Raw genomic sequence first — 16,510 nt, forward strand, 5'->3', positions numbered from 1 at the left:
GCAGCAGGAGCTTGCAGATACCCATGCTTCTTAGTTGAGAAGTAGCCATGGAATTACAGAGAAATGCTATTCGCTTTGAGATAAACTGCAGGGCTTTGAAAGAATTATATCCATAAAAGAGAGGCAGACTTGGTTCAGATGTCAGTGCCTTCAACATTATATTAGAATGCTGGTCCTCACAATTGTTAAAGTTTAATTTGTAATAAAGAACTGTGGATACCATCTGGCTGATCTCTTCTCCCATCTATTTTCTGGCTATTTCCACAGTCTGATTGACTGTTTTACAGCTTTATTATAGGTTTACTTACTTGATTGATTGCCATAAGTTCTATATTTGTGTGTATATATATATATGACACTGAATTTGCTATCTCAAATTTCTTACATTGATCGAAACAATGTTGTATTAAAGAACTCTGTGCAAGTTGTTTGTTTGTTTATTCACTTAAAACAGTGAAAAGGTGTAGATGTACCTAGCAGATCAAGTGATGTCTGTCAGAGGTTGGACATCCATTATGGATACTGATGTGAGAAAATGTACACAACAAAAGAAATAGACAAGCTTGGGATGGAAATTGCCTGTACCCCATTTGAAGAAACTATCTCAGTAGCTGAACTCTTTTTAATCCAGTTATGGCTCTTTCACAGTTTTCTAACCTTTTGTTATACCCATCTATCAAAAACATTATGCTATTAAAGTTAAACAGATATTAAGGAACAAATAAAACTTTATAGCAGAAAGGCAGATTTAGGAGATACACAAAATATAGAAAGGCATTACAATTACAAAAGGGATCAAAATTGATGGTACAAGCTCAGTCTGTAATAGATTTGTATATCTCCGTAGTGTGTTCTGGAAGTGTCAAATTATTGTCCTCCAACCATTTTTCGTTTATTTTGAAGAGAATAAGTTCCTGAAAAAAATCAATTGTAGGAAATCTTATTAAGATGAACAGTTTATTTTTATTTGCTTGCCCCTGTGCACATGTACATTTTATTTTTATCTTATTATGTTTTTACAGCTTGTCTTCAGTTTAACAGCTGTGAACCCTGTATAATGTCTCAGATTGGTTTCAACTGCAGCTGGTGCAATAAACTCCAAAGGTAAGAAAGCTTGTTAGCCTTAGTCTTTGGTATACAATGGCCTCATAATGAATCAGTTTTTCCTTTCGCCCAGACAATAAATGGTTCTTTAAATTGAGCTAATTCATTGCCTCAAATTCTTTTTGACCTTTTCAATTGTGGTAAAGGAAATTATAAGGTTCCTTTCTCAAATTCCCAAGGGATCTTAATTGGTAGCCAGACTCTTCCAGAATAATTAACACTAGGAAAAAAGGATTCCTTGCCATGCTTGGTGGGAGTGCCCTAGTATTACAAGATTTTGGCAGAAGGTATGAAATATAATTAAAAGGGCAACAGGCTGTCCATTAAATCAGTAGCCAACAGTGGTTATATGGGTTAATAAACAAGCTTTTATTGTAAAAATAGTGCAAATGTTGCTCATTTAAAAATAAATAAATATTAAGTTATATATGGATGTATGTAGCTAAAATTAAGGAATGGGTAGAATGAAAGAGGATTACTGACTGAAAAAAATGCATTCTTTTCTTTAAGAACAAATTATACATGGCTAGAGATTAGGATTTCTTATCCAATTATAGTTTCAACAATCAAACAAAAGCATATTCCTTTTATTTATGGAGAGGTCTCATTTTAGAGGTGACTACTAGACTAGTAGATTTCACTTTCATTCCATGTATATGTTGGGGTTTTTTATTCATTTTATTGTAAACTTAATATTTTAACTTTTCTGCCCAATGTTTTAATCTTTTGGCTTTTAATAGTTTTATGTCATTATTTATAACATTGTAAACTGCTCAGAGTTGCCTTATAGTGACATGAGTGGCATATAAATTAAATAAATACATTTAGACCATTTATTCTGAATAGTTGGCAAAATACAAACATTTATTCCCCTCTTTTAGTTAAAAAAAATAAGTGTCAAAAACTAAACCTTTGGGGGAAAAGATTATTTAAAAAAGCATCATGTAAATGCACTCTAATATACAGGCAATTGGATCTAACACTTGTATAATAATAAAATTTGGAGGTGAACTGTCATCTGAGAAAATCCACTGGGAATATTTCATTCCTATATTCAGATGTGACAGACCACAAACTGGTAATAAATAAGGGCATTCAGTATAATGAAGCAAATGCTTTAGAATATTTTATAGCGCTCTCTTTATATATAAATCATACTTTTCATCATCATGTCTTCATCAGTGATATACTACAGAATTTGCTCATCTTAATTTGATCTGTCCTTGAATACATCTCCAACTGTCTTATAGTGCAATATGCTTACATATTTTATAAAATACTCCATGAAATTCTATAAGACTGAAACAGGAGAGTCATATTTAGCCATAAAAAGAAGGGTTTTTGGAATTTAAGAATACAGTCCATATAACAGGTGTGTATTGGTTTTTTAAAAAAAATTAATGAATTAATAATCACATGATTGAATGAGAAGTTTGAAATAAATGCCTTTAAATATTGTGAAGTATTTGCATGTATAAGGTATGTCTCATTTCATCAGTGATATATTAAGAATGATTAGCAGGAATTAACTCTGTCCTTTAACTTGCTACAGAAAAGATCAGGAGTGTACATATAAAATCATAACAAGCTATAATTCTATTAAGAATTCATGAAAAATTTGACATCTAATATATTCGCATGGTATTCCTGGAAATTTTGAAAACTATTCCTGAACATTTAAATTTGTCTTTGGAGCCTGTTATGGCAATTATGTTTCCTTGTTTAAAGTTCAACTCTTATGCAATTGTTGTATATAATTTTTCAGGAAAAAATTCCAAAGTTTTAATATTTTTCATAATGTAGTTGTATGTGTTAATCGAGATCAGAAGAGGTTACACAGTGGATCTTTTCTCATATTACTGATGCAAGGATCTTGTCAAAGCATGAGCATAAAGAAAATTTATGTTCCCAGAGAGTACCGTAAATCTTTCCAATTCTGTTATTCTCAATATCTCATATAAAGTGCCACCAATTCGTCAATGAACCTGCTATTGTCATGTTAGACATGCATGTGTATATTGGAAAGCTGTTATCTTTCTCACTTCCAAAAAATCTTAAATTAAATTTTCAGCGTTCCACATTGTATCCAAGTTAGCCTATTCTAACTTACTCGGCATTTCCTATTAGTTTGTTTTGCCACAATATTTATATTTTTGGTATTCAGTATAGTATCAGGAAGAATAATTTGAGAGTCAAAAATAATTTGAATTTAAAGTGTACAGTAATAATTCTATAGATTTTTTTAAAAAATTAAAAAACCATCCTTAGCTTCTCACCTTGTTATAGCATGAATGAATTCAATTGCCGCATTGTTATGGAAACTAGGCTGTGTTGCTGTTGGTTCTTGTTTTAAATGCTATTGTACTTATAGCTTTAGAAATTAGAGTTGGAAATTCTACTTGTTAATGATAGGATAACAGGAAAGAAGGGAGGAAAGGCCTTCAGCTTTTCAAAGGTTTTCCAGCAATCTAATGAGGCTCTGGAGGACTTATATAATGAAGGACAGAAAGAAGGTTTCTGCCATTCAAAGGTTATGAACACATTTAACATTCTGACTAAATAGGTCTTTTCAATTAATTTTTTTCCCTTCAAAATTGTATTTTATCATTTTTAGCAGAAATAATGGACAGAAAGAATATTCATAGAAATTGAAAGAAAACAAATTATAAGGAAATAGCAGATCTGATTTGTGTTTCCTCTTATTCCATGTTGTGAACACTGTTCTGCCACTTTGAAAAGCTTTTCTTGGCAGGGTTAGGATACAAGTCAATGTATAAGGTGTGCTAACTAAAGTATTAGTCTGATACCAAGGAGATCAGCATCTGATTCTCACTTTAGATATAGAAATTCAGCATTGAATTTTGGTCTTCTTCTCAGCCCAGCCTACTTCAAAGATTGTAACCATTCACAACTATAGTTCAAAGTTCATCGTTCATAACCATAGTTCATAGTCCACAACCATAGTTCCAAGTTACAACAGCACTGAAAAAAGTGAATTATGACCTGTTGTCAAAGATACAATGGCCACACCAGTGGTGGGTTGCCAAATTTTTTACTACCAGTTCAGGTGCACATGTGCAGAAGCATCCAGGCAGATAGGTGGAGCCTCCCACTGCCACTACTACTGGTTTGCCTGATCTGGGCCGAACCAAGAGCAACTGGTTGCTTGGCAACTGGATCACATTTACAGCAGTTGTAGTGTCTTGTGGCCACATGATCACAATTTGAAATTTCCCAGGCAATTTCTGACAGGCAAAGTCCATGGGAGACACTGGATTCACTTAACAACCATATGGTTTGCTTTCAACCCCCATGATTCTCTTAATAACTGGAGTAAAATGATTGCAAAATTGGATTAAGTTACAATAAGTGATGATTTGCTTAACAACCATATCACTTAGCAAATAAAATTCCAATCCCAATTGTGGTTTATATGTTAAGGACTACCTGTACTGGGGTGGGTGGGATGGAGTAATATTATGTATACCTTCTGAATGAAAGCCTGGATATGCATCTAATAAGAGGACTACAGTTGCAAATCTAACAAAAATAAATGCTTGCAGTATTTTTCTCTGACTGTTTCTTTGATGCTGATCTTCTCTCCCCATTGATAAAATGGGGAAGTTCACTTTCAATTGTCTGGAAAAAAAATAAAAATTTGAGGCATCAGTTGTGCTCACAAGGGAGGTATAATGAAGATATAATTGCTAATCTTCCAGCAGTTGGCCCATCTTATGGCAAGTACATGCTAATGCAACTTCTCTCTCTTCTTTTTGGCATATGGTTGCAAATGCTTGCTATGTTCAATGATACTTTCCTCAGAATAGTGATGTGTATAAATGTCCAGTAAAAGTAAAAATAAGTGATGTCAGTGGATATAGCTGTGGAATTGAAAGAACACTTCTTTATCCAGATTGGGGTTCATTTCTCAAGATTTAAAGTGACAGGGTTCAATTGGGAAAATCACAGGATGTACAATGGAAACATTTTTTTTTTTTTTAAATGACACTGTTGATGCAGGAAGCCCATGGGGTCAGTATGAGGATTATTCCACAAAACCTCTACACCCAACCCTTCCCCCAAACGCAAACATACATACCCATCCATATGTGTTAATGCTTTGCATGGAATATACTCCACTTTTAACTGAGTGATTATGATTTCTGATTCAGTCTGGAATTAGCCAGTATTCATTCCACAGAAATTTACATTAATAGTGATGCTTCTGCATCCAACTTTGATAAAATAATTAAATTGAATCAATGTTATCAAGATGAATCTGTTTTGTTCCATTTCAGGGTGGTTTTATTTTATTAATTACATACACATAATCAACAAATCAAACAAAGTTAATGCGCATGTGCGAAGGAACATGGCTGCCGGGCTTTTCGCTCCGGCGTCCACACTGGAAAAATAGCCAAAAGAAGGAGAAATTGCTCCTAGAAATCGAGCGTGAGAGAGACCAGGGCGCGAGCGATTTCTCGGAGGGTCTGGTGTTGGCAGTGGACTGGAGAGATTTTGCTCTCCAAGGCTGCCTTTTACAAAAAACGCCGACGCCGCTCGGAGGTGCCCGGAAGACGCCGCGGCTCAGCTGATTAGTGAGGCGCTCAGAGACACCACCCGGTTGCCGTTCGGAGGCTGAAGAGAGATCAGGGCAAGAGCGACCTTACGGAGAGTTTGGTGCTGGCAGCGGAGTGGAGAGATCTTGCTCCCCGAGGCTGCCTTTTGCGAAAGACGCTGACGCCGTTCGGGGGCGCCCGGAAGACGCCGCGGCCCAGCTGATTCAGAGCGGCCTTTAAAGACACCGCCCGGGTGCCGCTTGGAAGGCATCGCGACCCAACTCGGTTAGAGGCGTTGGATAACTATCGTTGGAGGTTCGTTGTGACCCGGCTGACCTGAGAGAGCCTTGACTCTCCTCCACTTGCTGGCTGAGAAAAATCTCTCCCCCCCCTTTATGCTACTTTCTTTCTCGTCTGTGTGTTTGGTTGCTGTGGACTTGCATTGGACTATTCATTGCCCCAGGGAGAAGGCGGTTAGCCTGGAACAGCACTGGGAGAGAATGGGAGGCTGTCTTCATCTGCTGCTACTGCATCCCCCTTCCTCTCCCCTCGGCTTGGCCTCCCCTGTTGGTGCATTCTCCCCCCCACTGGGCCGTTGCCATTGCCATTGCAGGGCCTTTTGCTGGGTGGGACTAGACTCCTCTTGGAATGCGGCTTTTGGACCTTTTGGAGTATATTTTCATCGGCTCTTTTATCTACACTTTCATCTGCCACGGCCATTGTTGCCTGATGCCGCCTTGGACCTGCGGCCACAGATAGCGCCACTACTGGCCGAGCGGGGGTACTTACAGTACATAGAAGGCCCTCTCCTTGCCTTAACCATCTTGGACTTTTTTTGGACCTTCCCAGAACTATTCGCACTTTAAACCAATCAATTTTTTTGCGCAATTTATAATTTCTTTCTTTTCTTTCACCTTTTTCTTCCGTCTTTGTATGGGTTATGCTTGAGGTACGTTTGAGATGGATGAATGTCCCACTTTTTTTATGATCATATTGTTGTAATTTTGTGTTTTTAACTTCTTACGTGGGGACTGTTTGGGGGAGTGTATGAGTATGCGTGATTCGGAGGACCTGCCGGGAGTTGCGGGGGCCACGGGGGTGGTTGAGGGGACCAGAGACACGGGAGAGGGTCGGGGTATTGCGGTCGTAACAGGGAGGGGCAGATACGGCGGGGACTTTAGGGCAGGCCATTACCGGGGAAGGAGGGTTCGCTACATTACAGAGATCCCTCCTTCCGGCCCTAGGAGTCCCACTCCAAGACCAGATGGCGCAAGTAGTCAGGACCCTGGTCTCAGGCTGTTGTCGCTAAATGCCAGGTCTGTTGTACATAAAGCTCCTCTCGTCCGGGACTTAATTTTAGACGAGAGGGCAGACCTGGCATGTATTACTGAAACCTGGCTGGGCCCAGAGGGAGGAGTCCCCCTTGTAGAGCTGTGCCCAGAAGGATTTCAGGTGCTGCATCAGCCGAGAGCCCAGGGAAGGGGTGGGGGTGTGGCCGCTGTTATCCGAGAGTCGTTAGTTCCTCGTAGGGTCCCTGCTCCGGAGATTGTCGGGTGTGAGTCTTTGCTGTTAAAGTTGGACCTCAAGGGTCAAGTGGGTCTGCTGCTAACGTACCTGCCTCCCAACAGCGTTGCAGCAGCCCTCCCCTCGCTCCTCGAGTCGGTAGCCGAGCTGGCAATTGAGTTCCCTAGGTTGATGGTCCTGGGGGACTTTAATTTGCCGTCGCTCGGTGAAAACTCTGATGGGGCGCAGGAGTTCATGGCTTCCATGACAGCCATGGGCTTGACCCAAGTAATTCGGGGCCCAACCCATTCAGCGGGACACATGCTTGACCTCGTATTTCTCTCGGAGCAGTGGATTTGTGATCTTGGTCTGAGGGGGAGTGACATCATACCCCTGTCGTGGTCAGACCATTGCCTACTGAGGCTCGACTTCCGGAGGCCAAACCCCCACTGTAGGGAGGAGGAACCGACCAGGTGGTTCCGCCCCAGGCGTCTTATGGAGCCAGTAAGGTTCCAGACAGAGCTTGGGGTTATTCCTGACTCTTTCGCCCACAATCCGGTGGAGACTCTGGCTGCTGCATGGCACTCGGCAGCGTCGGAGGCCCTCGACCGGATTGCGCCACTGCGGCTCCTCCGAGGCGGCGGATCCCGGAGACCCCCTTGGTTCACCGAGGAACTCCGGGAGATGAAGCGCCGGAGGAGATGCCTAGAGCACCGTTGGAGGTCCGATAAGTCCGAATCGAACCGGGCAATGGTAACCACCTGCACCAGGGAATACACCAGGGCACTTAGGGCAGCAAAAAGATCGCACATAGCCACCCTGGTAGCATCCGCTGAGTCTCGCCCAGCCGCCCTGTTTAGGATAACCCGCTCCCTATTGAACAAAAGGGAGGCGGGGGAACCCTTGCAGGGCAGAGCTGAAGAATATGCCCAATTCTTAGCGGACAAAATTGCTCGGTTTCGGTCGGACTTGGACTCCACCCCCGCAGTTCCAGCCGAGGCGCAGGGGGACCAAGTAGAACAGCTCTGGGTTGAGTTTCAAGACGTTACCCCCGGGGATGTGGACAAGGCCATGAGAGCTGTAAGTACTTCCACCTGCGTTCTGGATCCGTGTCCCTCATGGCTGGTTACTAACTGCAGTGAGGTGACACGAGGCTGGATCCAGGCGGTTGTGACCGCCTCCCTTCGGGAGGGGAACTTCCCCGCCGCACTGAAAGCGGCGGTGGTGAGACCCCTCCTGAAGAAACCATCCTTGGATCCAGCTGTTCTTAATAGCTATCGTCCAGTCTCCAACCTTCCCTTCCTGGGGAAGGTTGTTGAGAAGGTGGTGGCCTTCCAGCTCCAACGGTCCTTGGAGGAAGCAAACTACCTAGACCCCTTCCAGTCAGGCTTCAGGCCCGGTTACAACACAGAAACCGCTTTGGTCGCATTGATGGATGATCTCTGGAGAGCCAGAGATGAAGGACGTTCCTCCATCCTGGTCCTCCTTGACCTCTCAGCGGCTTTCGATACCATCGACCATGGTATCCTTCTGCGACGACTGCGGGAGGTGGGAGTGGGAGGCACCGTGTTACGGTGGTTCTCCTCCTACCTCTCGGACAGGTCGCAGTCGGTGTTAGTGGGGGGGCAGAGATCGTCCCCTAGGCCCCTAAATTATGGGGTGCCTCAGGGTTCGGTCTTATCCCCCCTACTATTCAACATCTACATGAAACCGCTGGGAGAGATCATCCGCAGGCACGGGATTAGATACCATCAATATGCGGACGATACTCAATTGTATCTGTCCGCCCCGTGCCAAATCAATGAAGCGGTTGACGTGATGAGCCGCGGTCTTGAGGCCGTTATGGACTGGATGAGGGTGAACAAGCTTGTGCTCAACCCAGAAAAGACCGAGTGGCTGTTGTGTTTCCCTCCCAAAGATTTGGTTATTATTCCACCTCTCAGGCTGGGGGGTCAAATTTTATACCCCTCAGAGAGGGTTCGCAACTTGGGAGTCCTCCTGGATCCACAGCTGTCATTTGACCACCACTTAACGGCTGTGACCAGGGGGGCATTCGCCCAGGTTCGCCTGGTGCGCCAGTTGCGACCCTACCTGAATCGGGAGGCTCTCACAACAGTCACTCGGGCCCTTGTGACCTCTAGGCTGGAATACTGCAATGTGCTCTACATGGGGCTGCCCTTGAGGAGCATCCGGCGACTTCAGCTAGTGCAGAATGCAGCCGCGCGAGTGATTGCGGGTGCACCCCGATTCACCCGCATAACACCTATCCTCCGCGAGCTGCGCTGGCTACCTGTTGATCTCCGGATGCGCTTCAAGGTGCTATTAATCACCCATAAAGCCCTACATGGCAGTGGATCTGGATACTTGAGAGACCGCCTTCTGCCAATTACATCCCTACGACCGATAAGATCTCATAGATTAGGCCTCCTCCGTATTCCATCGGCCAGCCAGTGTCGGCTGGCAACTACAAGGAGGAGGGCCTTCTCAGCAGTAGCCCCGACCCTTTGGAACGAGCTCCCCGTGGAGATTCGTACCCTCTCCACCGTCCAGGCCTTCCGCATAGCCTTGAAGAACTGGCTCGCCCGTCAGGCCTGGGGATAGGATAGTTACCCCGCCCGAATGATGAGTGTTTGTTGCTTGCTATTTTATTACATGTTTTGTCCTAATGTCTGTATTCCCCTTTCCCAGTTTTTGTGTGAGCCGCCCTGAGTCCCCTCAGGGAAAAGGGCGGCCTACAAATTCTAATAAAATTCTAAAAAAAATAAATTCTAAAATCCAGAAAATTACATCTAATATTCTCAAGGCATGCTGGGTGTTTTAAACTTTAATTTTCACAGAGTTTGTTATTCTGTCATGGATTGCAATAAAAAATATATAACAAGACTAATTTGTTAATATCTGGATTAAGAACTAAATAGTCCAAAAATGAATTATAGTGATTTTATTGCATTTGTGTATTTTATTCCTAATTCCCAATAGTACTGCTTTAATGAATTGAAATTTCAATAAAATATATGCTCTTGTATTTTTAGATCCTGTTGTGGAAAAAATATAGCTTTTATATCAAATTAGAATGTGTATTTGAAAATCAACTATCTTAAGCATCATAAATCTGTGTTGGGAATTGATCCAACATAGGTATAGAGCAATTTGTGATATTGGCTTACACAAATAAAAACAAAATGCCTACTTGATGGTGTAAAGGTTAGGGCCTTTTGTAGCCCAGGAAGCTGACAGACATATTGTAATTAAATTATATGAACTGAGGTTGCATAAAGCAGATTTCCCGTAATGGCTGGGAAATATTGAAGTTAAAATACACCACATTGCGAGAGTAAAAGGTTTAGTAAGGTTGTTGTAGAATAACATACAAAACTAGAAATGTTATACAGTGCACTTTTAAACTACGCTGATCAAGCAGCATAGGTGAACCTCACATACAGTATGTATTACACAATCCAGAATCAGAAACTGCAGGAGAATGAGACCTACTTGTAGATAAGCAGATATTCAATTGTAGAACAAGTTTCCCTCTGGCATATTAAGAAAGATATGTATAGTAATTAAGATTTTGAAAAAGCTAAAATATACAAGCATCTTCTTTTGCAACCTAATTGAATCAGTTTTCCTAGTAAGCAACATTTTTCTTTCTTTCAAGGTGCCAAGAGAGAAAATAACCGTACAAAGTTTTAAAAAATGGTATTTGGCTGTTTAGAAAGCCACCTTGGCCAAAGTGCTCTATGGTAGAGGGGAAGGTCAGAAAGTCAAAAAAACAGCCACAGCACAGACAGTACATTTACACTCCTGATCTTCACCTTAGAACAGAGATGGCTAACCTTTTGTAATAATGCAATGCGTGTGTGATTCCACCCGTGCGCTCCCCCTGCACATGCTGTGCAACACCCCCTATGCATCCCACCCCTTTGCACATGCACATGTGTGCATGACCCCCTGTACTTCCCCCATCCCTGTGCATGTTTCCTGCACCCCTCATTTTTTGTTTCCAGGTTGGTGCAGGAGGCTTTCCAGGCCCAAAATGGGGCGTGGGGGTGCGTGAGGCCCCAAAATGCAATGCAAGCACCCTGTGCATGTGCCCCAGGCCCCATGCATGCATGTGCATGTCCGCCGCATGCGCCCCACCCCCTGCACATGCATGGCAGAGACCTGAAGACCAACTGGCTGGCAGGAGGTACGCATGCATGCATGGTGGATCACTGGGATGATGGCTGGCATTCCCGCAGAGAGGGCTCTGCATGCTACAGTTTGCTATCACGGCCCTCGAATTATAAAAGACAATGTGTGGCATAGGGCATTTAGAGGCAATATTTTTCTTTAGATTATTTTTCTTGTCTAAATCCATTAAAATGACAAAAAAAAGGATCAGGGTGTTAATTGTTTTGTTATCTAAAGTTCCACAGAGATCCAGCAAAATCCTATTCCTTGCTAATAGGGCTGTGCCCATTTCTGTTTAAAAAGGGTGCTTCAGAGTGCATGGGAATACCAACATAGTACCTATCTGGAAGTCTTTAAAAGAGTCATGGGATACGCCAAAAAGGTGTAGAGCTTTAAAGAATTGTAAACAATGCTATGCTTTTCCCCTATGTGTGGTTCAGTTTTTGGAATAAAATCTCATTTTTTTCCAAGAGTAGCATCTAAAACATTTGTTTAATTATTCAAAACTACTTTTTTTTCCTGGCAATGCTAAACTCTGACCAAAGATTCTGGTGGATGATATCACGACTTGCTTTTCTAAAATCCTAATTTCTTCAGTTTGCACCTTGTTTTTAAAAGAATAATATACATTTTACTCCCCAACTATTAGTTGGCAAGGACAACTCACCATGGCCAACTTGGCACAAGACAACTCACTAGTGGTGGGATTCAAAAAATTTTACTACAGGTTCTGTGGGTGTGGCATGGTTGGCGTGGCATGGCTTGGTGAGCGTGGCAGGGGAAGGATACTGTAAAATCTCCTTTCCCTCCCCACTTCAGGGGAAGGTTACTCCAAAATCCTCATTTCCTTCCGATCAGCTTGGACTCAGGAGGCAGAGAATAGGTGGGAGTGGGGCCAATCAGAGGTGGTAGTTCTCCGAACTACTCAAAATTTCCACTACTGATTCTCCAGAACTGGTCAGAACCTGCTGAATACCATCTCTGCAACTCACCGTGGGACAATTCAACACTGTATTGATTGTTTTATTCAGTTACTTTTATTATTGGTGACCATGTTTTCTTTGAAAATACTGTGACTCTTGTATTTCTGGATCAACTTTCTTTTTTTATTATTATTATATGCCATAGTTCCATCAAAATTAATTTAAGTTTTGTATTTATTAATTGTCCTACAGCAAGTTGTCCTGCAGCAAATTGGCTATGGTGAGTAGGCTGTGACAAGTTATCCCATTCCGAGTATGAGTAGCACAGGGATGTCTCTCTGGCAAAAAGCATATTTCTCCCAACAAGATGTGAATCGGGCATCTCTAAGTTACAGTTTGCACACTTACAATAAATACATTGCCATGTATAAATCAGATTGGATGTCTTGATATTTAATTCTTATCTATGTACAGATTTCCATTGGCAGTTGAAAGCCCCTATTTATTACATTATGCGACCTGTCTAGGATTAGCTTGTTCACTACAGGAATACACCTTGATATAGACCAATTTATTTAGGGTTTTTTTTTTTAGGTATTTATTATAGATTTATAGGCCGCCCTTTTCCCTGAGGGGACTCAAGGCGGCTTACAATAAAAGGGGAAAGGGAGTGTAGGACAAATACAAAAAGAAATGTGAACAAGAATAAATTAAACAGTAAAACACAACATTCACTCGACATTCGGGAGGGGCGAAAGTAAAAACTTATCCCCAGGCCTGACGGGCTAGCCAGATCTTGAGGGCTGTGCGGAAGGCCTGGACGGTGGTGAGGGTACGGATCTCCACAGGGAGATTATTCCATAGCGTCGGAGCCGCAACAGAGAAGGCTCTCCTCCGAGTAGTCGCCAGTCGGCACTGACTGGCGGATGGAATACGGAGGAGGCCAGCTCTATGCGATCTGATGGGACGCAGGGAGGTAATTGGCAGAAGGCGGTCTCTCAAATAGCCAGATCCACTACCATGGAGCGCTTTATGGGTGGTGAGTAAGACCTTGAAGTGCACCCGGAGATCGACAGGTAGCCAGCGCAGCTCACGGAGGATCGGTGTTATGTGGGCGAACCGTGGTGCGCCCACGATCACTCGCGCGGCCGCATTCTGGACTAGCTGAAGTCTCCGGGTGCTCTTCAAGGGCAGCCCCATGTAGAGCACGTTGCAGTATTCCAGCCTAGAGATCACAAGGGCTCGAGTGACTGTTGTGAGGGCCTCCCGATTCTGGTAGGGCCGCAACTGGCACACCAGGCGTACCTGGGCAAATGCCCCCCTGGTCACAGCTGAAAGATGGTGGTCGAAACTCAGCTGTGGGTCCAGGAGGACTCCCAAGTTGCGGGCCCTGTCTGAGGGGTATAAATTTTGTCCCCCCAGCCTGAGTGATGGTACGTTGGTCAAATTTTTGGGAGGAAAACACAACAGCCACTCGGTCTTGTCTGGGTTGAGTATCAGCTTGTTTGCTCTCATCCAGTCTTTAACGACCTCAAGACCCCGGTTCATCACGTCCACCACTTCATTGAGTTGGCACGGGGCGGACAGATACAACTGTGTATCGTCCGCATATTGGTGGTATTTTATCCCGTGCCTCCGAATGATCTCGCCCAGCGGTTTCATGTATATGTTAAATAGTAGGGGGAATAAGACCGAACCCTGCGGCACCCCATAAGTTAGGGGCCTCAGGGACGATCTCTGCCCCCCCACCAACACCGACTGCGACCTGTCCGAGAGGTAGGAGGAGAACCACTGCAAAACAGTGCCGCCCACCCCTATCTCCCGCAGTCGTCGCAGAAGGATACCATGGTTGATGGTATCGAAAGCCGCTGAGAGGTCAAGGAGAACTAGGATGGAAGCACAGCCTCCATCCCTAGCTCTCCAGAGATCATCGGTCAATGCGACCAAAGCGGTTTCTGTGCTGTAACCGGGCCTGAAGCCAGACTGGAAGGAGTCTAGATAGTTAGCTTCCTCCAAGGTACGCTGTAGCTGGAGGGCCACCACCTTCTCAACAACCTTCCCCACAAAGGGGAGGTTGGAGACTGGACGGTAGTTATTAAGGACAGCTGGATCCAAGGACGGTTTCTTCAGGAGGGGTCTCACCACCGCTGTCTTAAGCGCGGTGGGGAAGTGCCCCTCCCGAAGAGAGGCGGTAACAACCGCCTGGATCCAGCCTCGTGTCACCTCACTGCTGTTGGCAACCAGCCAGGAGGGACACGGGTCCAGTATACAGGTGGAGGCACTCACAGCTCACATAGCCTTGTCCACATCCCCAGAGGCAACTTCCTGAAACTCAACCCAGAGATGGTTTGCCAAGTCTTCCCCTTGTGTCTCGGCTGGATCTGCTGGAGTGGAGTCCAGGTTCGATCAAAACCGGGCAACTTTGTCCGCCAAGAACTGGACATACTCCTCAGCCTTACCCTGTAAGGTGTCCCCCGTCTCCCTCCTATTTAGGAGGGAGCGGGTTATCCTAAACAGGGTGGCTGGGCGGGACTCGGCGGACGCTACCAAGGAGGCGATATGTGTTCTTTTTGCTGTTCTTAAAGTCCGAATATACTCCTTGGTGCATGCTGTTAAAAGTGCCCATTTCGACTCGGACCTATCGGACCTCCACGAGTGCTCTAGGCGTCTCCTCCGGCGCTTTATCTCCCGGAGCTCCTCAGTAAACCAAGGGGGCCTCCGAGGGCCGCTGACCCGGAGGGGCCGTAGTGGCGCAATCCGGTCTAGAGACCCCGAAGCTGCCGAGTGCCAGGCAGCGACGAGGGTCTCCACCGAACTGTGGGCGAGGGTATCAGGAATAACCCCAAGCTCCGTCTGGAACCTAACAGGGTCCATAAGTCGCTTGGGGCGGAACCACCTGGTCGGTTCCTCCTCCCTACGGTGGGGGTTTGGCCTCCGGAAGTCTAGCCTCAGTAGGCAGTGGTCTGACCACGACAGGGGTATGATCTCATTACCCCTCAGACCAAGATCATAACTCCACTGCTCCGAGAGGAATACGAGGTCAAGTGTGTGACCCGCTGAGTGGGTTGGGCCTCGAATTACCTGAGTCAAGCCCATGGCTGTCATGGAAGCCATGAACTCCTGCGCTCCATCAGAGTGTTCACCGAGCGAAGGCAGGTTGAAGTCCCCCAGAACCATAAGTCTAGGGAACTCAACTGCTAGCTCGGCTACTGACTCGAGGAGCGAGGGGAGGGCTGCTGCAACGCAGTTGGGAGGCAGGTACGTAAGCAGCAGACCCACTTGACCCTTGAGGTCCAGCTTCACCAGCAGGGATTCACACCCGACAAGCTCCGGAGCAGGGATCCTACGAGGTACTAAGGACTCCCGGACTACAATAGCCACACCGCCACCCCTTCCCTGGGCTCTCGGCTGATGCAGCACCTGAAATCCGGCTGGGCACATCTCAACGAGGGGGACTCCTCCCTCCGTGCCCAGCCATGTCTCAGTAATACATGCCAGGTCTGCGCCCTCATCAGTTATCAAGTCCCGGATGAGGGGGGCCTTATGAACAACAGACCTGGCATTTAGCGACAGCAGCCTGAGACCAGGGTCCTGATTACTCACGCCATCTGACCTTGGAGTGAGACTCCTAGGGCCGGAAGGAGGGATCTCTATGACACAGCGAGCCCTCCTTCCCCGATGATGGCCTGCCCTAAAGTCCCCGCCATATCTGCCTCTCCCTGTTATGACCAGACCAATGTTTCTCAACCAGGGCAACTTTAAGTTGCATGGATTTCATCTCCCAAAATTCCCAAACAGCACACTGGAAAATTCTGGAAGTTGAAGTCCACACAGCTTAAAGTTGCTTAAGTTGAGAAATACTGGTTTAGAAGATCTCAGAGAAAGTCCATCTTGATATCTAGCAGCTCCACTCTATAGGTATTCAAGGTGAGATGCTTTTCCTTGTATGATTATTGGCACTTTGGGAACAATTGCCATTATAAGCAACCTTTCTAAAATTCTGAAGCTTTGTTGGATGTCAAAAGAATAAAATATAGGCCTTTATACGCAAATTTTAAGAACAGAAAATCCAGCAACAGTTAATTTATGGGTTAGGAATAAAATCTAACTGGTATAAAACATATGGCACTCTAGCAATTTATTTTCTATATCCTGGCAAGTATTCTGGCAGATCAGGTTAGAGTAAAATATGGAATAATGCCAGTTGCAATAAGTATTTATGTCTTCAAATATCAGGTGAGAACAGAT

At 44.7% G+C, this 16,510-nt stretch overlaps 1 protein-coding gene across 3 annotated transcripts in view; it reads left to right on the top strand.

Moving 5' to 3' along the window:
• PLXDC2 (plexin domain containing 2) overlaps positions 1-16,510 on the top strand; it is a 266,176-nt gene that overhangs the window by 221,015 nt on the left and 28,651 nt on the right. For all 3 annotated transcript variants that reach the window (XM_014056257.2, XM_087712674.1, XM_087712673.1), the window contains exon 9: positions 1,023-1,104. In XM_014056257.2, coding sequence (XP_013911732.1) covers positions 1,023-1,104 — 82 coding nt within the window. The remainder of the gene's footprint in view (positions 1-1,022; positions 1,105-16,510) is intronic.

Source organism: Thamnophis sirtalis, unplaced genomic scaffold (assembly GCF_051295495.1).
Source record: "Thamnophis sirtalis isolate CommonGarterSnake01/CBP01778 unplaced genomic scaffold, rThaSir2_p1.2 scaffold_4, whole genome shotgun sequence".
NCBI lineage: Eukaryota > Metazoa > Chordata > Lepidosauria > Squamata > Natricidae > Thamnophis > Thamnophis sirtalis.